The sequence below is a fragment of the Syngnathus typhle genome, linkage group LG9 (genome assembly GCF_033458585.1).
Source record: "Syngnathus typhle isolate RoL2023-S1 ecotype Sweden linkage group LG9, RoL_Styp_1.0, whole genome shotgun sequence".
NCBI classification, from domain to species: Eukaryota; Metazoa; Chordata; class Actinopteri; order Syngnathiformes; family Syngnathidae; genus Syngnathus; species Syngnathus typhle.
The window spans coordinates 1,808,887-1,834,515 of NC_083746.1; the positions used below are offsets into that span (position 1 = coordinate 1,808,887).

General features: G+C 44.4%; 1 protein-coding gene across 2 annotated transcripts; it reads left to right on the forward strand.

The window, feature by feature from the left end:
* The first annotated feature begins 1,471 nt into the window (after nucleotides 1–1,471).
* wnt10a (wingless-type MMTV integration site family, member 10a) lies at nucleotides 1,472–16,288 on the forward strand. 2 transcript variants are annotated; one of them, XM_061287242.1, is made up of 4 exons: nucleotides 1,472–2,184; nucleotides 3,556–3,816; nucleotides 5,442–5,815; nucleotides 13,982–16,288. In XM_061287242.1, the coding sequence occupies exons 2-4, from the start codon at nucleotides 3,666–3,668 to the stop codon at nucleotides 14,498–14,500; spliced, it is 1,044 nt and encodes a 347-aa protein (XP_061143226.1). In that variant the 5' UTR covers nucleotides 1,472–2,184; nucleotides 3,556–3,665; the 3' UTR covers nucleotides 14,501–16,288. The 2 variants fall into 2 exon arrangements, with proteins under 2 accessions (XP_061143226.1, XP_061143225.1); XM_061287241.1 differs by having other exon boundaries at nucleotides 1,487–2,184; nucleotides 3,551–3,816.
* The last annotated feature ends 9,341 nt before the right edge of the window (nucleotides 16,289–25,629 follow it).

Consider the following 25,629-nt stretch of genomic DNA (forward strand, 5'->3'; position numbering starts at 1 on the left):
ACAATTTTCCCACATTTGAACGGGAGAATGAGAAGCCATTGCGCGCGTGCGTAACACATGGGAGCAAAACGACCACGCGTGTTATGCGGGATAGCGACAAGAAGATGGGAACAAGTAGGAGGGCATAATTCACATGGAATGAAAGCTGGTGGTCAGAATTTGCATGCTTCCCAGTTGGATGAGCGTGATCTATATTTTGGATGGAAATTTTCCAAACCGCCAAATGTGCCAGCGGGCTTTGCTTTGCTGACACGCAATTGCAGTAATTGGACACAACAATCTCTCAGATCAATCCACAAAAGGCCTGTTGCGATAAACACATCACAAAGGACATTTCAACTGTTTGGTAAACTTGCGTCGTAAATTTGACGGTGGCAACTTAATTGCATCGGGACAAGGAGTTGATTTGAGGGATTTACGACTTTGGTGATTCTTCTTCCCTTTGCTGTGAGGTGGCGGTGTGTCTGTTTGTATGTTTATGTGTGTGTGTGTGCAAGGTCTTTGTGCTCCCTTTAGCTGAGATAAGTGTTAAATAAAAAAACAAAAACACACACACAGCCATCTCTCTTCAAAATATGAGGAGCATCAGTTATTGCCAAGGGACAAAGGACGTGCGGGCGGGGTGGGCAAGGGAGGCACTGCCGAACTGCTGCCCTCTAGTGTTCTTCCCTTTCTCCTGCATGTGAAAATAAATAAATAAATAAATAAATAAATAAATAAATAAATAAATAAATAAATAAATAAATAAATAAATAAATAAATAAATAAATAAATAAATAAATAAATAAATAAATAAATAAATAAATAAATAAATAAATAAATAAATAAATAAATAAACACCCGAGTGAGTAAGTAAGTAAGTAAATAAATAAATAAATAAATAAATAAATAAATAAATAAATAAATAAATAAATAAATAAATAAATAAATAAATAAATAAATAAACACCGGAGTAAATAAATAAATAAATACATAAACGAACACCAGAGTGAGTAAATAAATAAATAAATAAATAAATAAATAAATAAATAAATAAATAAATAAATAAATAAATAAATAAATAAATAAATAAATAAATAAATAAATAAATAAATAAATAAATACTTGTGATTAGGCTCCATTCAATTTGGTACTACTGATTTTCTTTTTCAGTCAAATTATTTCCACAACTTGATCATTAAATGGCTTAATTGGCACATTTTGCAACCCGTATGGCAAGAATGAAGTAAAAAAAAAAAAAGTGGCCAAAATGGGCTATAAAATTCCACTCAATTATTGAGGAGAAAACCTTCAAGAATTGTCAGCGAGTAAAGTGCTATCAAAATCAGCTGACTTCATTGAAAGCCTCAAAGATCTTGCTTTTGTGTGAAGTCATCGTCGCCATGGCACAAAATATGAAGAATATGCTTCTCGAGTTACACAAAGCTTTCGGGCTCTTGAACCGCTGTCACGAATGACTAATTTAAAAAATAAACTGTGCCATGTGTTGATGTAGTCGGACTTTTGCACCATCCTCTTTCTGGACACCTCCTCCTCACCTCCCCTAGAAAATTGCGAGGAGAGCGCTGCAGGCGAACTTGGGAATTGTTGCGCTGCAAGCAAGCTCTTATCTAAAAGGGATCTCTATCCTTTGCGAACAAGACATTTGACCTTCCTCGACAATCAAGAGTGACGTAAAAAGAAAAGAAGAAGAGGGGAAGAAAGAACAAGTGGGCTGGCGGAGCGCGAAGTGCATGCAGCACTTTGGAGGAAACATCTCAAGTATAGAGTTGCTGTCGAGCGTGTCAATTTGGCCGGTGCGTGCTGTCTCTCGTTGCTCCTTTTGGGATGTTACGTGGGTGACTTTTTCCTTTTGGGGGGGACTCGCGCATGTGCACGCAGGTGTGTGACAAGCAGCGACTTTTTTTTCCCACCACTTCTTTTTCACACGTCAGAGAATTGATGACTTTCCCTCCGCTGGTGGCCACATGTGGACCGCAGGACCCATCTCGTCTTTGACTCGACTCAACTTTGTGCTCGAAATATATTGGACTACTTCTTCTCAACATCCTTGTTTGACTTTTTTTGATTTTTGAAACTTTTTTTTTTGTTATTACTTGTTGGTCCAGAAAGACTTAAAACAATGGACCACTCATTGATCCGAGTCACGTGCGTCTTGGTGGTTTTCTGTCTGCTTGACAAAAGGTGAGTTCAAGTCTAAAACACTTTGACGTGGTCCTCAAACTTTTTGCAAGCACAATTTAGCTCTCCAAGCACCACCGTGATGACCAACAACATTGTACAGTAACGTAGTAGGTCTAAGGGTTGATTTAAAAGCGGGACTTGATAGGGGGAAAACAAAAATCTTATGACTCAATGAAAATTCAATTGACAGTTAAATATAAATGAAGTGGACTTGTAAAGTTTTCCTGGACATAAAAACTGCAATCATACTTTATTCTTATTTTTCACTTTTTTTTGTGTGTGTGCTTGTACCACACTTTGCATATTGCTGCAGCAAAATCATTCGCATTGATTGGTGTTATTTACGCCCTAGACTGCGTCAGCAGAATGATTCAAGGTAATTTTATGGCTAATGTGGTTCAGATAATGAATGATTATACAACCATAAAACTGTTAGGTTAAAAAAAAAAAAAAAAAGGGTCAAAATTGGTTTGAGAAACTGCTTGGGTCACTTTGACCCCACCATTTTTGGAGTTTTGATCAAAATAACCTAGAAAGTTATTTTGGCTTGTCTTATTTTTGTATAAAAGTACAATACTGGATGAAAACAGGTCTAGATCTATAAGCTTCTTTCAAATGTTTCTAACTGTTGTTACTCACGTTGCTGGGTGTCAATTACGCCCGGAAATGTGTCCATGCCATCATTAAAGGTAATTACGGTTCTTTACGACATTAATTAGATGATACCATTTTGTCGAAGTACAAAACAAGCAACATTTTCTGACTGCGGTGTGCACTCAAGCTGAAAATTGATAATAGCCAAAATAATCATTACGTATGTTTCCACTGGCGTTTATTATCCACGGCCAATGACGTGGTCGGCAATGCACCCCTCCTTCTCAAACAATGTTTCTCCTAATTAGAAGTTACGCTCTGGAAAGAGCTGTTGAAACAAGCCTCGGCTCCGAGCAGGAAACGCAACAGGTAGTAACAGACGCCCAAATGGAATTACAGCTGCAATCAAAAAGCAATGCCACCATCACGGATGATCAACATCTAACGCGCTTTGATATCTGGCCAAGGTTCCTGTTTTTTTAATTCCCTCCAAAAGACAAAAGACGTTTGTTCTCTAATTGGCTCGAGCACGCACGGCGATGAAATATGGAGTGTGCGAAACTTCCAGCTGCATGTCAAGTCGCACTCAAGCATGTGCAGATGTGCGTGTGCGCCTGCAGCCACGCTCCGGGTCGTGTGTCCGGGACACACACACACACAGTTACAGGAGCTGCTCTTGAGCTTCTCTGTCGGCTCAAGCCTTTTGCTTGACATGATCTGCAGCTGATGTTGTCGACCCAAATGTGATCACGTGACCTTGTTTCCCACGCAGGGTAGACTCCAACGAAATCTTAGGCCTGAAGCTGCCCAACACCGACCCCATCCTCAACGCCAACACGGTGTGCCTGACGCTACCGGGCTTGACCCGGCGCCAGCTGGGGGTGTGCATGCGCAACCCGGACGTGACGGCCTCGGCCATCCAGGGGATCCAGATCGCCCTCCACGAGTGCCAGCACCAGTTCCGAGGGCACCGCTGGAACTGCTCCAGCCTGGAGACCAGGAACAAAATCCCTTACGACAGCATCGTTTTCAAGAGAGGTCAGACGCGTGCGTGCGCTCACTCCAAAGCGATCCAAAGTTGCGCTTTTCACACCGATGTGATTCCTCCACACGACACGCCTGGGTGAAGATACTTTATGTTAGTGTCATCTATTTGTCCACAGTCAAAGATCTTGTTTCCTCTTGTTTGGGACCGCCAGCGCGGTACAGCAAATCACACACGTGGGTGCCGGTAACCTCCGCTGACTCCTTCCTACTTTGGAACCGCTCGACGTTGCTTTGCTGTTCGCACAAAAGATGAGCGGAGTTCAAAAGTTGGTCACCTGCAGATTACCGAACTTGGTGGGGATCAGTTTCCTCAGGCGTCGTTTGAAGTCTTTACAAGTTAGCTACAAAAGGATGAAAGCGGATCTCCAGCCCAAGTCCGCTCGCTTCTTTTTGGGGGGTGGGAGGGGGCAAGATTGACGAGCGGGGCCTTTTGCACACTTTTAGAGATCAAGTGCCTTCAAACCAACGCGTCCTGGTGCCACACCGCTCAGGAGAAAATCATCTCTGAAGAGTTTGAGCGTTTGTTTGATTTTTACGAGAGCGGGAGGGCCGAGACGCTCCGTCACGCCAAGTCACCCCTTTCATCGAATTTACAAGGCCAAATATAATAAATATTATAAATTATGATATATTTTTGACTATATTATCATTATTTTTAAATATTATATTGTACATCATGATAAATGTCTTGCATTAAAAGCCGCCCGGAGAGGCGAGACACGAAGAGACCGAAATAGGGGAATACCTCTGCTTCTGCGACTTTGCCGTCTTCCCGCGGGCAGGGCAGGGCAAGCCTGCTTCTAATGCTTTTTACTTCCCTCGCCAGTGCGAAATTTCCTCTCAGCACTTTGCCAACTCTCGGCGGCAAAGGCGTAAAGCAGTTGCCTTGGTTTCTGTAACACAAAGTGACAGTTTCCCTTGAATCTTTCATTCATTTCGCCACTTCCTCAGCCATCAGTTCAGCCGGGCATGCCGCGGCCGGTGAATTATTTCTTAGATTGATTTCTTCCCTCCTTCCAGCCCGGCTCAGTGCCTGAAACGGGCTTTCTATGTATGAGGCAGAGCCTAAGTGCTATCCAAGGTGGTGGCGTGTGGGGGGGGGCTGTTGCAGTGGGAATCACTGATTATCAAAAACCTTAAAGGTTGACTCAATTAACACACTTTTTGCTCACAATTTGGATACATTACGGAGAATACTAATAATAGTCCTAAGAATGTCTAGAAAAGCTCCGGCCGATCTATGTGAAGATAAAGAATCTATTTGGCGGTTGGTCGTCAGGACAGGCTCCATGTGAGAGCACAGCTGGCCACTTACTGAATATCCTGCAATAGGCGGACGGAACAATGGTTGCTTCTTGTGCGTGTCCTCTGGTGGCAGTGATGGAGGTCTGTTTAAGCTCAGCTGCTCCTCCGGGACACTTAATTGCGGCTGTCCCACACGTTTTCCTGTTTTCCTGCTGCTATGTTGATTTTAGACCCAAATCAAATCATCTCCTTAGCCAAAGAGAAGAAAGTTAGTTTGTTTTGGGATATCATGTCGTTAGCGTCTTCAGTTCGGGCCTCGATGACCTTATGAGGCTGACAAAAGATTTGTTTGGGCGCTCTCGTCCCGACAGGTTTCCGAGAGAGCGCCTTCGCCTACGCCATCGCGGCGGCGGGTGTGGTGCACGCGGTGGCCAACGCCTGCTCCATGGGCAAGCTGAAGGCCTGCAGCTGCGACGAGAAGCGACGCGGCGACGAGGAGGCCTTCCGCATCAAACTGCAACGTTTGCAGCTGGAGGCCATCAATCGAGGCAAGGGGATGGTACACGGCGTCATGGAGCACTTCCCCGCCGAGCTGCCGGGACCTCAGGACTCCTGGGAGTGGGGCGGCTGCAGTCCCGACGTGGAGTTTGGGGAAAAATTCTCCCGGGACTTCCTGGACGCCCGCGAGACCAACCGGGACATCCACGCTCGGATGAGGCTTCATAACAACCGAGTCGGCAGACAGGTGAGTCCACGGCAATGACAGAATGACGGATCAATTTCAAGGAGTCCGATACCAGACACTGATACTTGATGATGACGTTTCCGGTATCCGTACTTGGTATCAAAAAGTTTCGGTATCGGTCTGAAAAAAAGTTGCCCTTGGGTATTTTCTGTTTTGGAATTGCAGTCAACCTTAGTTTCATCCAACACGTGTGGAAAAATCGTATTTAAACAGGGGTGTGTAGACTTTTTATATGCGCTGTAGATGAAGCATAATAGCAGCGGCCGCCATTCGGGAAACAACAAGTGGAGCCACCACCTGTGTCTGCCACTTAGCGATTTCAAAATTATTATTTGACATTTCTCTTCCGAAAACAGGATCGCGCGATGTAGTTGGGCAAATTGAAGCCACGTCACGATCCAGGGAGTTCCCCTGAGGACGGGGAGCGACAGGAAGCATCAAGTCGTTCATCAGCTTCTCTTCTGATGCTTTACGATGGCTTTGATATCAGGCTCCTTCTTGTGGTGTCATTTGATCATTTTGACTTCAAGTTCCTGAAACATAGCAAAGCATTTCCCTGACCTACGGAGGATATTTAGCTCCAGGCCTGGTTTTGACCTCACATTTAGGTGGAGCTTTTGTCATTTCCCCATTGGTCATATAAAGTGATCATCTTGTCCCAACTTTAGAAGTTATCCGGGGTTTTTTTTCCTGCCTGGTTTGCGGGCGTGTGCCGATGGTCACGTTCCGTCACATCGGTTAGCGTGTCAAGACAAAGTGAAAGCAGTCGGCAGGGCGAAAACACATCTATACTTGACTTTTACAGTTGCACTTAAAGACTCTGTAAAGTGGACTGAGAGATGTGTTTTGAAATGGCACATGTTTGAAGAGAAATGCTGAGACATGCTGCGTACTATGTGGCGGCGCTCTTTTGTGATGAAAAAACGCTAGCTTGCTAGCTTGCTAGCTAAATGGGGACTGCTCTAGTTAGCCAGATCAACGGCGGCTGCCCTATCTAGCTAGCTAAGTGGTGGCTGCTCTAGCTAGGTAGCTAGCTAGTTAGTTAGCTATGACTACTCCCGGAAAATGCATCTTCACTTTAGTTAGTTCACTGGCGTGCCTGCTTGAGTTTAGTCATTAAATCCCTCACTGCATTCTATTTTTAACAATTTAATACAATTAAGAGGCGGATAATCCTTTTTCCCCCCTAACTTTGGTAAATAAACAATATTGTTGGCTTTCTTTCCTGGTCTACTGCAATTTAAAAAAGAAATGTCAACCCTGACTGGATATATTCCCCGTCTTTAGCCGTTGTAATTGAAGTATATCTTCACTAAGCTAACTTTGATAATTGGTTTGGTGCCCCAGGGCGACGCAATTGGCGGATATAAGGCGTGACGACGCAGCAGAGCAAAGGAGCGGCTGTTTATGGCACATTGTTTCCTACTTCCTCCCGAGTCATTTGAGTCTGAATCTTTCCATCAGTTGACTTCTGGTCCTCTTGATTATGCAGACAAAACACAACATCGCAAAAGAACAACATCGGGGCCTCCCGACGGTGGCTGTAAAAGTAGAAATGTTGCCGTTTCTGAGAAGGTGACTTCAGTTTCAAGCAGCCCTGTGGACTGGGTGTCAGTCTTGTGTGGGGGCTCATGTAACATGTAGTCATGTCCTCACGAGCCAAGGAAAGGAATCATTTGTCTACGTCGTGTAATGTTATGAGACTCGCAGGTCAGTAGGGCTCATGTCTGCTGGGCCGCCGAAGGCTAATGAGGCGTCTGAACATTTCAGTCCTTAGCGTGCTCTGTTCTGGTTTGATCGGAGTTGGAATCAGCTCCAAAAAGGTATGACCTTCAGTTGGCATACGAGATGGGGAAAAAATCCATTCCTGGAGGCTGTTGAATTATTTGAAACATGTCGACATTCTCAACTGCCAGCAAGTCAAAAGAAAGCGGTAACTAGGTTGGGATTTAGCGATGAAAGAAAGTCGACTCGAAGGCATTTTATCGATGACGCAATTAAGAAATACAACACAAGAGGGAGTGATGTCCTATAACAGCTTCACATGCGGCGTTTATTAGTTGAACACAATCAACAAATTATAATTTGTTTTTTTAAATCTGTTCTCTGCCTACAGCAACACAAGTGCTAGTCATTAGCACCACAAGCTAACTAGCTGAATCACCGGCAAGAATCCCTTCAGCTGTTGAAATGCTAATGCTGCTAATGCTATGCTAACTTATTCTTTGATAGTCATCAGTGTACAGGATATCATCAATCGTGCAGTAAAATGTGATATATGTTAACGATCCATATGAGTGGCGTCACGTCCAATGGGTCAAGATTTTAAAGACACAAGATTGACTTTTTACTGCGTCCAGTGTTAGATGCGCCGTTTTACCGTAATTTTCGGACTATAAGTCACGTTTTTTTTCATAGTTTGGGTAGGGGGGTCGACTTACACTCAGGAGTGACTTATATACATATATGGTTTTTTTTCACTTTTTTGGGCATTTTGTGGCTGGGGCGACTTATACTCCCGTGCGACTTATAGTCCAAAAATTACGGTACTGTCGGTTTTGGTGAAGAACATTGGAAGAAATACCTCTGAGACCTCATACACGCACTCACTCACTCACTCACTCACTCAGCTTCTTGATTTAGAGTAAAATAGTCCCAGGTGAGTAAATAAAAATAATGCCCTCGGTATGTCTTTCCCCCTGGACCCGCGACTACCACCTTGCAGCCGCTCGCCCTACTCCCAAGCGGAGGAATGCAGCGCTTCTCTTAGCGGGTGGGGGCGTGCATGTCCCCTCATGCCCACCCCAGGGTTCTCACGACGTCCCGTTTTGTTTTTAGTCCTAATTAGTGGCTGCTTGCAGTTTGGAGACAGATGTTTAGAATCCTGCAAAGAACATTTGGGACTTCAAACAGCAAGGTTGGAAAGTGGAAAGCGTTTGGGGCCGGCCGAACGTTGCGCGCTCCTCTCTTCTGATGCTTCTCATATGTTGAGAAATGAATAATGCCAGGAGCAGATGATTTTTTTTTTTTCTCAAACAGGATGTCAGAATGTTATTAACGTACTTTACAGTAAAAACATACATATATATGAAATGCCACTCGGCTGAAATAATCGCTCCAGCGACTGACCGCAATATTAGGTACACCTGCAGCATCTAACACGATCCAGCTGTACGCACAATTCCGCCTTTGCAAAGATAATACGGCTGTTTATGTTGAGTTATTGAAATAAAAATGTGTTGAGAATTCTAAGGAGGGTTGTATAACGGCACTTGAGCTTTATGGGAAGTGTCTTACATAACATGGCGTGGTTTGAAGATGCAGTTCAAGTGTTTTGCCTTCATGGCCATGCACATTGCAGTCAACAGAATCTGAACAGGATCATTGACAGACAGCTCACCTGCAACCATAATGCCTGAAAGAAACTGGAAAGGGGAATATTTTTCTAAATGCATCGTCAAGTGTAGATATTTGCATTTAAAATTGTGACTTGTTTGGAAAGGACAATTCAATTTTGTTATTCAAAGGAAATTAGCACTCTGTAAATGAATCTTGTATAAAACAATCACAGTATTGGAACGATAAAGAATTGCGCATCGCGCCAGCTGGAGTGCAACTTGGCCACTAGTGGGCAGTATAATCAATGCCGTCACGTAAACAAAGAAGACTTTCACAACTACTGTCAGACTACTTGCCCGTGAGTATTGTCGTATTGTCGGTCTATATGTCGCCGCACCATTTGCGTTCAAATAACGGTTGTTCGAAAGCATCAAAAGAATCGCTCGCCTGTGAGAATTCAATTTGCAATGATGCAAAACAAACTTCACCTCCTTTTTTATAACCGGATGACATACATCTGCACATAGCAAGGTAGCACTTGACCGTGGCTATAAACATCTCAGCCAAGGGAAATAGTTTCAATCTTCACGGGCCCGCCTCAATCATTCCGCAGCACACCTCCAAACAAAATGCTTGCTAAGCTCGCCTGTTTGCACGTATGTAACGTGGGGGAGCTCTGCCCGGCGTTTTGTTGAGTCCTGTCTCTTCATGAGGCAGGTGGTGACAGTGCAACCGTGTACTTTGTTACTGGCAACCATTTTGTGGTAATTACCATTCATCATCAGCGCTTGACTGGAGGCCAAGAGCCAGAGACGTTACGGCCTCTTGTGCAATGCGTCTGCAATAGACGACGCAAATAGATAGTCATTTTGGCAAATTTCTCAATTAATCCAGTCATTAATTTCTTCTACTCAAATTAAATGCGGCATCGTCACAAGGATGCCGGATTCCACTGTTGGCTGATAAGAGAATTTGTTCTGGTCTCGGTTGTCGGGGTTGACTAGTTGACTTTGCATTGTGGATGAGAATAGAGGTGAGCATCATTAGCTTTAGGTGTTCCGATCACCGCCCGTCTAAAAATATTTATAACTAGTGGTGAGAAATTTAAAATACTCCATGTATTAAGAAATGATAAATAATAAAACAAAAATAAAAAAACTAATTACAAAATGATTACAATCTAAACTAAACACAAAAAATACTAAAAGTAAAACAAAAATAAATAAAAGTGATCATCACCTTGATTCATTGGGGCTGAGTTGTAATTAGTTAATTGACTCATGAATCGACTCAGCCGCCACCCAAGAGCCATTCAAAAGAAAAGACTGTGTGGTCGACTCCCTTGGCCTTATCAGTGGAGTGGTTGATGTGATTCACCGCACACACACGCACACACACACACACACACTCCACCTTTCGGACTGCACCTTCTTACTCACACTCGTGCATTGACACGAGCGCTTCATGGTAAACTCGCAACAGGTGGAAGTGCTTATGCTGGTAATAACATTTTATTACAGTCTCTAAATGAGAGTGGTGGGCACTGAGTGGGCAAATACTACACAAACACACACACACACACACACACTCAGAGCGCCGCCGAACCCGCTGCACTCCCGGACGTGCAGTCGAATGTGCGTGACTGCATTGGCTCCATATGGCGTTGAGCTGGCGTGAACCAGCGCGTGCTTGTTTTTGAAGCAAAGCGTTTGCTTGGTTTCAAGTGATGTTAATGCACCCGCTGCGGGATTGTTTGTGTGCTTTGGTATCGTCGGCACGGCTCTCTGGCGGACTTTAAAGCGAGCCAGAAGTGGTTCAGCAGGCGCTTTGGGGACAGCAAACACAGATTTTCTCTTAGTCACCATGACGCAGGGATTGACTGGCGATTCCATTCCAAACACGCTACCGTGCATGTGTCATGGCCGATCCGCAAGTGGAGATCTTGCAGTTCTCCAGCGATTCACTTCTGCCATGTAGAACGTATGCATCATTTTAAAAGGAATACAAGAAGATTGGCTGAGAATCTAGTTGGCGGTGTTCACTCCAACAACGGCGCAAACGCCCATTTGTGCCCACGCCTGTTTAGAAAAACAACAAAAGAAAGAACACTCCACCCAAAAGTTCAATTGAGGCAATTGGACTCTGTTGCGGTGGCTGTTCTAAAATGACTTGCTATCACGCTGACAATATTGTCATCATACTCATAAAGCATTCTAATTTGGTCTTTATAATCCGAATAAAAGATTTTGATGGGTCGTCAAGCTCGGCACGCTAACAATGCTTCCTCGCTCATTGTCGTTATTTGGAAGTGATCAAAAAGCAAGGTGAGGCCCCAGGTTAACAGGAATGTAGCAAGACTTCACCTTGGGCGTGCTGCCGTGACGCAAAGGCCGCAGAACGCCAACAGGCGCCCGCATGCTGAAAACCGCCTCCTTGCGTTTGCTTGTCGGACAAATAATCGCTGCAATTACTCAACGGCGCTAACGGGCATACATATCTCGTCGAAGAGTGCAAACTCTGATAAATTCTTGTCAAATCAAAAGTATCAAGTACGCTTGAGTGGATTAGCAGTAGAGGATTTGGAGTGATGTCATCCAACAAATGCTTACAATAACAACACTACTTCTGCCGCTATTGGGCTAAAGTTCATTCAGCGATTGCCGCACAGTAGCGGGCCTCGGAGCCTGGCGGCCGGCAGCCGGCCGCCAGCCCAACCAACCAAGCAACGCATCCTGCATCCTGCAGTGGCAATCTGCTCCCAGCATGTGGCCTTTCATCTCCGTCTGGGCTTATTTTATAGACGCCTCTGTCTCACTCTGCAAGCCAATTAAAAGTCGCCAGATGTTTGTCTCCAACCGCGGTCCGCCACGAGAAGCATCGTTTCGGTCAACGAGTATCGTGAAGCCATGCGTCAGAGGAATAGCTCGAGTTATGAACTTCATCCCTTCGGTTTGTGACTTCAAATGTTCCTAAATCAAATTACGTTTACCATTAAAAAGCATGGAAATGTAATTAATCTGTTCCACCCTCCTAATTATTTTCTATTTATATTTTGAATATATATATAATTTCTTATATATTCTTATCTGAATATTTATATATTTTGGGGGGGGGTTAAAAAAAAATACAGTTCATTACAAGTCTAACGGAAAAGATATATAAGCTATCAGAAAGTTTATCTTGCATGCAATGTCACCTTTAAAATAGCATCTCACCTTCACTAAGATGCATAACTTCACTTGAGGTGTTTTGACTTGAACAAAATGCCCCCAGCAAGCCTTTGCAGAGTGGATGAGCACCTCACATGACATTCTGACACAAGGCTTGTGGAGCAAGCGCGGGCGGCGTTCTCATTTTGGGCTACCTGTTATAAATCGGGCGACTTTCCTTTCAACTTCTTGCCAAGCCACATCTCAAAAAAAATAAATTAAAGCTCTCGTGCGATACAGTACGCAATTAATAGATGTGTCCTAAACTCAACTCCAGTTTTCATGGAGATGTTGTAATCTTCTCCTTTCTGGAAGTTTGAATCTTGTTTGCTTTAACCCTCCAACAACAATGCTCGAGTTTTTTTTTTTTTTTTTCTTCCTTCCCCGCTGCGAGCGTCCCATCAAACGGTAGCAATGTGGATGCAATTACGACTGCGACAGTAGGTCAGTCGGACTCTTTCAAGTCAAAGTGGGCTGGTGACTTTTTTATGATTACAGACTTTGCCGTGTGTTTAAGTCCGCCGTGTTTGTGATTCTGGGCTTGGATCTGCCCTGAAAAACTCCAGCAAATACTGCAATCGGAACCCGGTGCCAGCACTGCTAAAGTCATTACACTGATGTTTACCAAAAAGACGTACTATGTGCCCGTCACAATGTCTTTTCAACACTCGAGATGTTTATTCCCAAAGCCGTACTGGTAACTCTGGGTTATTCTGCAAGGCATTTGTGGGCATCTTCCATTCCGTTTGTTTATTGGCTTGAACCAAAAGATTGCTCATTTTTTCCCGTGCCTGACATTTCTGACCAGTTTGATGAGTGATAGCGACAAAAATATATCCAAGGTCCTGCTTACCATCAAGAAGCATCCCATTGAAAAATATATACTGTATGTTGTTTTTATTCGGTTTTGAAAAGGGACTTGCACATAATGAAAACATTGCCAGGACTACTTTGACTGAGCTACAAAAACTGGAATATTATTCTGTGACACAAATTAAATCTACCAAAAGAAAGAGTAAGATCTGTTCCTTCGCCAGAAAAAAAACACTTATTTTCTTCCCATTTTCAATTTATTAGTTATTGACAGAATACTGGTTTCAGACAAAAAAGCGGAGAAAACGAGCTTTTTTGTGGAAATAAAACTTGTCAAGCAGTGAGTTGGTCGCTAAAATGTTCTTGCTTTACTGACACCCCAAAGCAAAAAAATATATAAAAAATATAACTATATTATACGAAAAATATGTATCTAAATGTATATTTCTCTGATCATCTCACCGCTGTCTCAACAGGTGGTCTGCTAGCTTCTCATTCTTAGGCTGAGGCTCATTTTCATTTTATTGACCTTGGCACTGTGGCTCACGAGGGCGTTTTCCTTCCCTTTCATTTTTTTAAACGCTCGTGTCAAACCGATAAATCAAACCCTTTCCCGTAACTGTTTCAGTCTTTCACCTGCCGTTCATTCATTCATCCAAGTGAGGAAATATGCAGCCTCTGCCTGGAGGCAACTTTTTTTTCGTTTGTTATATTTTACCTGGCAAACATCTTGGAGAAGTTTCCTCTCCAAACAACACCACTATGACATGAAATGTGACAAAGTCCTCTGCTCTCTCCTGGCCAGGTGGTGCTGGATCACATGAGGAGGAAATGCAAGTGCCACGGGACGTCAGGAAGCTGCCAGCTGAAGACTTGCTGGCAGGTGACTCCCGAGTTCCGGGTGGTGGGGTCCATCCTGAAGGAACGCTTCCACACCGCCACCCTCATCAAGGCCCACAACCGCAACACCGGCCAGTTGGATCACTCGCACCACAACAACTACAACCATCACAGCAACCACCATCATCACCACCATCACCATCACGCGCACCGCAGGAGGCCCGCTATCAACGACCTGGTTTACTTTGAAAAGTCCCCCGATTTCTGCGAACGGGACCTGGGTTCCGACTCAGCGGGAACTCAGGGTCGCATCTGCAACAAGACCAGTCCGGGCATGGACAACTGCGAGAGTTTGTGCTGCGGGCGAGGCCACAATATCTTGCAGCAGACGCGTAGCGAACGCTGCAACTGTAAGTTTCACTGGTGCTGCTACGTGGTGTGCGAAGAGTGCCGGATCACCGAGTGGGTCAGCGTGTGCAAATGAGGACGCAACAGGGGGGGGCGGCGGAAAAGAAAACTATGGGGAGAGAAAAAGAGAAAAAAAAAACTTTCAAAGACCCCGTTTGCTTACGAGAAAGAGGCCAAGACTGTCTTTTACGCACCCTCGAGCGGAAATGCGTGAGGAGTGCCGGGAGCTTCCGTCGGAAGAACAAAATCGATTTGCAAGTGCGCACACGCACGACCTGCCCAACGCCGACGTGTTTTTGCATTTCTTAAGATACAGTCAGGTATTGAAAAGCAATAAATGCAAAAAAAAAAAAAAAAATGCACCACATTAGAGCTAAAAATAACACCACGAAAGGTTTGCTTCACAGCCACTACTATTTACACGAATCATATTTGCGAATTTGTTGGAGCACAAAGTCGTCGGGTGTCAGTGTCGCTATCGTTTTGGTGTCTTTACGGATTACACTTGCGTTTGATCATTCTAGCAAGAAACGAAACTATCGTGCTCAGCAAAAGAGACCAAAGCAGAATGCACGACTTGTAGAGCACGATTGGAAAGAGGAGTTTTAATAATACAAGATGACAGGCTGCAATTTCAAGGCCCTGTAACGTGACAAGAAGAAGAGTGCTAATAGCCATGAAATCATTTGAATGATTCAAGAAAAATACCAAATATGGAAAGTGAGGTTCCCCTCACTCCATTTCAAGTCTTTCTATCCGAATGTCCATTTGTTCTGGGCTTTTTATTTGGATTCAATTCCATGAGGTTCTGGTTGGCGTGCGTGCACTCACAACCAACTCTGGAAAAAAAACAAAATGGCGGACAACAGTTTAGCGCTCGTTGTCAGTCTTCAAGCGTGTTTGCAAGAAAATGTCCGAATTCCCTCGACAAGGTCTTTAAGACAGTTGCGGGCCGGATCTGATCATCTGATTGCCGCTGCTATCAGAGCCAAACAACTGGAACCTGCATTTCCTGCTCTTTTAATTGAGGATGGCGAAATCAAAGCGGGGCTAATTAGCCGCAGCGCTATCCTGCGCCGTTTTGTCATGCCACGTTAGATCCGGGGAAATTGTTTCCAGCATTACCAAAAGCGACGTTGTAAATAAAGGCTCGTCACCGCATCGACACGTTAAAAATAGCCTTTCGTCTTAGTAGCGACGCTAGTAAGCGCACCTGTGGATATTTGGTGTTTCCCAGTCACGCTTTGTGCCCGTGTCGAAAACAAATCAGGAATCTTTCTTACTTGCGTTGGCTTTTGCACAAGCACGGCTCGATCCGAGAGGACTCTGGGAGAACTATTTGTGTTGTCCGAAATGTACAGTTTGTGTGTGTTATCTAAGTTATTAAGTTAATATTTGTAAAACAATAAAGATTGTCCTGGTAAAAAAAAAAAAAATGAGGATGGAATGACGCCAAAAGGATGCAAGAGATTTCTTGGTCACATTCACAAATATCCCGTTCACGTCACAAAAAGTGCTTTTGACACGTTCACTTGTGTTTGGTAGCTTTCACTTGACGCATTCTATTCCGATCCGGCCGTTATCCATCTCACTGATTCTTTCCTACTGTGACCCAAAAAAAAAAAGCGTCCACAAAACGTCCTTCCTATGTATGCTATGTAAAGTTTTGTCCATGAAGTATTTAAGAAAGAAATATTTTTATTTTCCTACTGTTTTCATTTGAGTGTGTACATAGAAATATGAAATGATTTCTTTTTGACACAGGTCCATCCTTGCTTGTTTCCCTCCTGCTCCGGGAACGTACTTTTGTGTATCTACGTAGTGCCTCTCTGACTTAATAAATGTCAAATCTGCTGTCGACAAAGCTCACTTCAATTCTTTCTTTGCCGCTCATTTACTTTTGAAAGTCCAAAAATCAATTCCAACGCGACCTACATTGCACTTTTTTTGGGGGAGAGTCGGGGCCCAGCTAGCATGACGACGTGGGCAAGTGGCTTGTACTAGTTGCTGCTTGCGTGCAGAGAGGAATCCTGTTGAGCCTCCCTGACTCATTTATATCTCCCGCGCGCCTCCAGGGAAGTCACCGAATCAAGTGTAACAATTCTCCAGATACGCTTTCAAAGCAAACAGCTAAAAAAAAAAAAGCGTTCAAGTCAGGCGATTCTATTCTTATCCCAAAATGGTGTGTGGAGAGTCAGCTTTCTCTTTTTGCCGCTTTCTGCCGCCATCTGTACATCGAGTGTAGCATGCGTCGTGCATCTTTCAGCGCCATCAAAGTTTGATCACGCGCTCCTCATCTCATCTTGTTGAATAGTTGATGTGAGTGCCAAGGTGTGCGTGATTGTTTGTAAAACAACCCGCCTTTCCTTTTACAATGATTTGGAACAGGACCCGATGCCACTTTACTTTAGAGAATCTCTCGACTTGAGATAAAACAACAATGAATGAGATTTGGTAATCCCTTGGTATGAACTCGTCAGTCTGCGTGGAAAAAGAAAAAGTTTTCTTTCTTTACTTTACCAGAAATATGTGATTTACGTATTTATTGACATACCATTTCCCCAAAATAACTTTGCGTGCCGTCAAACAGGTTGTCAGCAAGTGGATTCTTAAATTGCAAGCTCGCGTGCAACTCGTCTCCAAGCGCTTTCCATTTTCCACAGCTTGTCCACCGAAGACTTTTTGAAGGTGGCGAGTGGCGTATTTGAAACATTGTCGCGGCTTGTCGAAACTCGCCGCTGAGACTTGTGTCTAAAGATAGTCGGCGTGCGCCCTTGACTAATTCATCGGTGTTGTCGAGTCGCTTCATTAAAATTGGAAGAGCGCGAACACGCCACGCAGATCCGCATGATCTCAGCGGGCCGCTCTCGTAGCGCTTTCAGCTTCTTTACAAATACTTGATCTGCGCTAACGCTACAGTTTGATCTGCGTTACTAATTCATGGGCTCTCCCGCCTGGGAAGGATCGAAAAGGGAACGGGGATCCTTTTCTTTTTTTCTGCGACTTCTCTTATTCATTATTGAGCGAGGGAGGCCAACAAGAACATGCTTTTAACACCATTTGCAACATGTTCTGCTTGACCCAAGACGACATTTACGAAGCCTAGCGGAGGGATGTGGGGGGGGGATGTCGAGAAGATGCTTTTGTAAAATATTGAGCGATGTAGGTCAAAGCTATAAATGGAAGAGGGCTAAGAAATCCCTGGCCGGCCGGCCGCCCGCACGCTGTCCAAGAAGTTTTGCTTGTCCACGGAACGTAAAGGATGTGACAAATTTTGGCATTGGAACTGCTTTTGGATGGGTTGAAAAATGTCACTCACTTTAGAACGAATAAAGTTTTGGGAGGGAATTGAAAAATATCACTCAGTTTAGAACTAATGAAGTTTTGGGGGGGTTGAGAAATGTCACTCAATTTAGAACGAATAAAGTTTTGGGGGGGATTGAAACATGTCACTAATTTAGACTAATAAAGTTTTGGGGGGGTTGAAAAATGTCACTCAATTTAGAACGAATAAAGTTTTGGGGGGTGGATTGAAAAATGTCACTTAATTTAGAACTAATAAAGTTTTGGGGGGGGATTGAAACATGTCACTAATTTAGACTAATAAAGTTTTGGGGGGTGGATTGAAAAATGTCACTTAATTTAGAACTAATAAAGTTTTGGGGGGGGATTGAAACATGTCACTAATTTAGACTAATAAAGTTTTGGGGTGGGTTGAAAAATGTCATTCAATTTAGAACGAATAAAGTTTTGGGGGGGTGATTGAAAAATGTCACTTAATTTAGAACTAATAACGTTTTGGGGGGATTGGTCAATTCAAACACAAAATCCTTCAAATTGCCACAAATGAGGCCAACATTGAGTTTCGTGACGCTTTGCAAAATCCATTTCAGGCCCGATTCAGGCGCAGTTGGTGGGAACTATTCTTTCTCGCGTGTAAAACACAACGGCGTTCAGTCGGTTATTCTATCTCCGGCTGGCTCATTGACATCACGGCAGCTCATCACATAATGTTTGTGGAAACACAATAAGAAGTTGTGCCAACACAACGAAGTTTGTGAAACACCTCGGGGCTAACCGCAAGCCAGAATGTCAAACTATTATGTCGAGGTGATTGGAGGTGAACGTCGCCGCTGGAGGTGTTCAAATTGAAATATGGCCACAAAGAAATGAACAACAAGAAGTTCCTTGACTTCATCTCGGTGTAATAATTACCAGCAGCCCTGATTTGGCGCATTTCCACAAAGTACCGACAACTATTCGGTGTCGCCGATACCGGCTTGAATTTTACTTGGGATCGAATGGGATTGAGAATGGTTTCATCAAACTCCATTTGACCTTGTCCATTAAAGCAATGTTGGGATTATGACACTACTCCCAAAAAATGTATCCCGAGGCGTACTGTACGTACATGCATGCAAATTTCTTTGGTATGTGATGCGGTCTACACGCACGCACGCACGCACACATATTTCCCTAAGCAACAATAGTGAGGCTGCCCTCATTTTCCTCGCCCTCTGTCAGCAGAATCACGGAGTCATTAACAATATTTGTCAGTTGATACTTGACAGTTCATTAAATTTCCATCACGGGATCATAAATCCGACGGGGCGGCCGTGATTTGTACTGTTATCTTTCTTTCAGCGGCTTTCCGGAGTCACCCAAACGCCTCCACCGACACTGTCATTATGATAATTACGGCCATTATTGTTTTGTACTATTACAAGTTTTTTCTTCTTTGTCTGTCTCGACCGATGGAAGCAAAAGGCCGCACAAGTTGCTAAGGTTGTCGCTTTTTTTTCGATTTTAGTTGCTCTTGGGGGAGTTGTTGCACGAGGATACGGCCTGGACTTTTTATGATTTGGACCAGTCCATTAAGTTGGCTTGACTAGAGAATGGGAATTGTTCCAAATAAGTGCAACGTTAAAGAATGATGACGTCAGTGTTGCCCACCGGAGAGATGTCGTACGTGTGTTCCTTCGCAGCTGCGATGACTAAATTCTGCCGAGTCATGAAGCGCGACATGACGGGATTTGATTTTCGGCACAAAGCGTTTGAAATGAACGATTTTGAGATGATTTTTGCTGACAGGAGCAAAGCATCTTGGGCGTGCGAACGAGCGAGTCGATTAGCTCCAATTTAATCAGTAGCAAGTTCTTTGAGCAGAAGCCGAGGGAGACGTTAGGCAGATATGCCTCCGGGCCATTTTGGCTCGCTTACCCCCAGTTCATTGCTGACGCTGTCCCTGCACAGACCTGCCATCCCGAGCTTACGCTTCATTCCTTGCATACTTGCCTCCTTTCCTTTCCTCCTCTCCCGCGAAGCCGCGGGGCCTACAGCGGGGGCGGACGATTTTGTTTCCCGAAAGGGGCCACGGAACGTATCGGAACGGTCGACGAAGGGCCACGCAGACATGCTAACGTCATGTTGAGTCAATGTGGAAGTCAAGTCCATTTTGAACGCGCGGACTTTCCTTTTCTACTTTTATGTTGGCATCACGTCGGGTGATGATGATGATGATGATGTCGTGCGACCAGGTCGTCGGGTTCCATCGACCGGCTGCATTTCTGTGCGAGGGAGGTCGATGACATCATCGTCCCTGCATTAAACTGACGTCCAATGACAAGAATGCTTTCATTCATTCTAATAATGACCTATTGTCAATAAATTAGATACTATATCGTTTTTGTTTTGTGAAATGACACACAAAGCAGGAGGATTCGGTAGCTCCAACCAAAAACACAAACGCGATGACAGGCAGCTCCCGCACGACGCGTTTTACAAAGTCACTCGGCATCAACATCTTGCCGACATGGCAAGCGAGTCTCACTTGAATGTGGTTTGAGCGCATCCGAGAGCAACTTGGCTTCCTTTAGCCGCACGAAATAAATCGCAAGTACGGCTTCTGAAAGACAAAGAATAAAAAGACAAAGGAAGTGAAATAGTCCCCCAAGGTGGGAAAGGTAATCTGTTTGAACAAATGCCAACTAGTGTAATTACCCCCATAAGGATCATTTCCAAGTCTGACTTTCACAGTTTTCGTGATGGACAGTAATTACAGTTTGTGCGCTTGAGTGGAAAAGTGACGAGTAATCATACCTTGTCACCCGAGCTGCCGAAAAGTGCCTTGAAATAAAAATAACATATGTTAATGGCTTCAAAATGACTCTCCAGCTCTGCTGTGAAATGACGGCGATGAGATGGCATCATAGCAGTCATGCCTAAGCGTGACGCCTTCCAAGAAAAACCTTGTTCCGGCCTGAGGGCCATATTTTGGATTGGTTGAATGTTGTCCGCTCAAACTTTGTGTTCTTCTGCAACTTGGCAGGTGTATTGGAATGTTTGACATCAAGGGCCCAGAGTGGTCCATCTCCCCTCTCCATCCATCCATCCGTCCATCTGTTGATTCCTCCATCCATCCATCCGTCCATCCATCCAACCGCTCGCTTTGGCCATCCAGCGCAGCGCAAGCCTCTAATCTACGCGCCGGTGCAGCTGCCGCTTTGCGGCTCCCAGGCAGCAGGGCACTTATTATTGTGCACACACGCACACGCACACAAGTGAACACACATTGGGGGGGGAAAAGTCCTCTCATGTGGTCGGCCAGCTGCCAGTAGCGTGCCTTCCCCTCACCAGTGTGACCCAAACACTGCCGAGGCTCCCGGTGCTGCTCCTTCGCTTTGGGGACTTTCCAGCCGAGGCGTGAGAAAGAGCCCAGCCGGGCCCAGACCAGCGAGGTAGCGACAGTGGCCGACGTACGGTGGGGAAAGCAAACAGCGAAAAGGGGAACGTGTCCAAAATGCTTTTGAATCAGTGCGAACATTGCATCAAATTGATTTTGTAGCAAAGTTCTTGAACTTGAAAAGGAGGCCCCTGACTGAAGAACCCGACTATTCGTAAATAATATTGAAGAGGAAGTGTTACATGATAAATTTATAAACATGGCAGTCAGGTGAGGCACAATATTCGAAGCCTCACCTTCTGTTTTTTCCTCTAACCATTTGAATTTATTTTCTTTCTACTTGAGTCATTGTATTCTAAAGTAACTTTTGGCTAATCTCCCCACCTCTGGGAAAATTTATAATTATCTAAAAAATATATACTGTTATTTTCGGACTATAAATCGTGTTTTTTTTTCATAGTTTGGGTGGGAGGGCGACTTATACTCAGGAGCGACTTATATACCTATATATGTTTTTTTTCACTTTTTTGGACATTTTATGGCTGGTGCGACTTATTCTCCGGTGCGACTTATAGTCCGAAAATTACGGTATATATATTTTTTTAATTTCGGCAAGTACATAAACAATCAAATTTCTACAGCTTCATTTCACCTTATGTTTTACACGACTTGTCACTGTCGCACTTGTGCACCATGCTCAGACGAGAAATTAAAGTCAGGATTGCAAATGTGCGATGACGGGAGGCCAGCAGGCACATCTGCCGCTGAGGTCAGAAATCTCTTCCCATCGCCGTAACGCGAGGATGATGGATGCGGCACCCGCAGAGGTTTGCCTTGTGGTTCCCACCTCTAGAACTAAAATCCAGACTAAGTCCCTCTGATGTCTCTCTGGCAGCACCGGGTCGTTAGCCCAGCAATATTTGCCTTTGCCGGGAATCGCTTGTGGCACATGCAAGAAAGATTGGAGTAAAAAACGTCAATTAATTCTCTGCATGGGGGAAGAGAGCTAAAAATGTCAAAAAGGTTCAATTGGAGTGAAAGGCATGGAATAATAAAGAAATAAAGATGACCTAAAGGTGATGTCAGCCCACACCTTTCTTTAAAAAAAGAAAAAAATAATTGTGCTGGACTGCAAAATTGAGACGACTCAACAGAACTCAACGCGTCCGTCATTTCTCAGCAAGAGTTCAACGTGAGCCAGCGTGCTTCTATTTTCTGGCCCTTCAAGATGCTCTTAATGCGCTGGGCGCATCAACTTTGATGAAGAAACGCCCGCCTGACGCTAAATGATAGGGTGAGGCCTACTGCCATCAAATCAACGTGGACTTTGAGGACTCCCGGCAAATTATTAGTTCAATGGCCAAGACCATCTTCGCAACTCATCCACTGCGATTTAAAAAAATAAATAAAAGTATAAAGATCTCGTCAACTGAAAATGATTTTGAAACCCAAAATTGCTCAACTTCTGATTCACTCGAGGTGTTAGGTATCACAATTTGTTATTTATAAGAGTTATTTATAATCTATTCCAGGTTGTTTTGTCTTTTTTTGGGGTCTTTCTTGGAAACTCCCCGCAGCTGTTGATGTTTGCAAAGCCTTTCACTCGATATCAAAGTTCACTGGAACAAGCGCCTGGACTTACGGTAAAAGTCTGCGGGGTGTTTGCGTTGAGTCATCCTTGTTGGGCTAAAGAGAGGTCAAAGGTCAAACGAGGGCCTACTTCCGGTCGTCGAAAGGGAAGATGACCGTTCGGAGAAGTTCATTTGGACTATTTAGCAGACATAATGACACAATTGTCTCCAGATGGAAGAGGAGGAAAGTTGCCACACTCAGTCACAGAGCTGACAAATTGACCCGAAGATGTTGTTTGAGATCTTGACTCAATATTGCCCTTTTTGTTAAGGTAACAAATGGCTGCAACAATACCTGGGTGGTCAACGGGATCTCAGGAACGTTCCTCAACGTTTCGTTTTAAGCAATCGGGCCCGGGAAATATCAAAGGCCTACGTAGAAAGGTATATATAAAATAAGATAAAAAAAAAAACCCAATAACAAATAATATTTTACTACAATGAAAATAATCTTTAGTATTAAAAACCTATTTAAGTTTTTTTTTAAATTTTATTTATTATTTGTGTCCGTCATACGGTGGTTGCACGGTTACTCAGCTGGATGTTATTGGCCACACAACGGGCCAATTAACACCCTCTCACAATCATCGGGTCATTTATTGCTCAAATTACGGAGGGCTAAAGAATAGCAGCTCAGAGTTTGGGAGCGCTCAAGTAGGTTTGACCCCCTGTGAGGTCAAAGCGGGTCATCATCATTCTTTAGAAAATAACTTGAGGCTTTCAAATGGCTCTAACACCAACTGGATTTTGCCAAATTGTTTCAAAAGTGATTCATAAAGTTTTCATCCGGTGAATTATTATTGTTACGGTGTTAACGCAAAAACGTAAAACTCTCAATCCAATATGATCGTTGAGTTCTCTCCCATTCTGCATCTGCAGACCTGATTTCAGAAGAGGTAGGACTTCAAGGACTTTATCTAGCGTCAGAAATGAGAAAATATTCTCCAATTGGCTTCAAAACAGAACAATGTGCTGATATCATCTCGCTTGATGAACACCAAACCAAGCTAACTGAGCTCAATGCAAAGTTCACACGGCTCCCAGAAGATATTTGGGGTCAAATGCATGTGACATTCTTCCTGCATTCTTTTTTTTTTTTTTTAAACATTGCATATGTTGCGAAGATGAACCACAACCACGAGAACATCAACCAAGATCAAGCAACGAAATGTCGTCGTTAAAAAAGCATTACCGGGTTGATTGCATATGCTTATGGTCAGCCCAAGTATGCAACTTTTTGCGTATGTGTGTGTGTGTGTGTGTGTGTATCGAGCCAAGCATATTTGAGTTTGTTCATCCCGCTTGCCTTTGCGTGTTAACGGGCAGGGTGGGAGACCCCAATGTGGTGGGCTGTGCCCATGTTGACGGAAGCACCGGGCTCCAGGCATCCTCAACAATGTCTGGGAGTCGCCAGCCAGCGGGCGCAATGTGGGTGTGAGCTGCTATCATGATCATTATGAACTCGGGATGTTATGGGAACTTTTGCTTCAGATACGAGAAGCAGCTGCTAGCTTGACCCAAAACGCTGCACCGCTATCACTAGCGTTCCTTGCGGGAACGGTGACTATTTGTTTCTTTGTGTACGTGGACATGCCAAGTGAGGTCAGGAATTCCCGTACAATCACGGATGGATTTGTTTTTAATTTCGCCAAATAGTAGACATGTCTGAGGGAGTTGGACTGACAGACGTTAGCCCATTATCCTATGCTATGCTAGCAGACTTTGGTTACATGATGGTTCGGGTTCGTTTCTTAACCTGAACCCTTGAGATGTGGAATATTGAACTAAATTAGTATCTTTTGCATTTCAACTCGACTACTTCTTTTTTTTTTCTTTACGAGATGCTACGCAAGCAACAATTTTACAGGCACTTCATGACTTAACCGGTCCTGGCTCTGGAAGAGTTCACACCCTGCATGTACTGTTTCCAAAATAACTTACTATCTGATATCGATTTCACAACACGCAGCTCTGTAAATTGCGGCGAGAGCACATGTCGCGGTTCCCCACGCAGTTCCGCGGCCGTCCCCCCCCCGGCCGTGCCCGCAGCGGCTCTCGCGGCGGTTCGCTCCGGAGCAGCTGCGCGCGGCGGCCGCCAAACTTCTGGCCGCTCGATTGTTCGGCTTCCAAAAGTCAACCAACCTCGGCAAATAGTGCGCCGCTTTTCCAGGGATCCCAGGCTACCGGGATCAAACATCGTCACTCGCAGACGGCCCCAGCAGGCGGGCAGGCCGGCTCTCAGCGGTCACCACAGCTCTGGCCTCGGGGCCAGAGGAAACACCCTCCCTGTGGCTTCCCTCTGCTGACAAATATTAAAGAGCTGCCTTTTCCCCTTTAGTTGTTTCTCCTCACCATTTGCAAAGCACTTTGTACTGATGCTAATGAAAAGAAAAGTCTTCCGGCTCAAATGGTTTTGCATTGTCGCCGCCCGTCTTTGCCTGGCCACGCATCCGCCTGGCTTACGGGATTAGTGGACGTGTCTTCAAAGGCAAGGCTGCATGCTTATTACAAACACGGGAAGGGGGGGGGGGGGGGGGGTAATTGCACCGAGGGCAAAGGACGAAGACCTCACAACCTAAAATCACAGGACACTCGGCCGACCGACGGAATACTTCATTGTTACCTTTCGCCAAAGCCTTTAGTTTTCTCCCGGCTATTACACGGCCCATAAAACACTTGTGCCTAGGCCCTCCCACCTTTTCTTCTGTCTGCGGCAAAAACATACAAATTATATATTTCAGTTACGGAACACTTTGGTGAGGAAGTGTATAAACACATTTAAGGGGGGGGTGGGGGGATTGCCTTTTGGTCAATAGTCTGTAATGAACTTGAAGGAGAGGAGGCGACGGGTGACGCAAGGAGGTTCCTTCCTGTTTTCTGCAATATTACTTA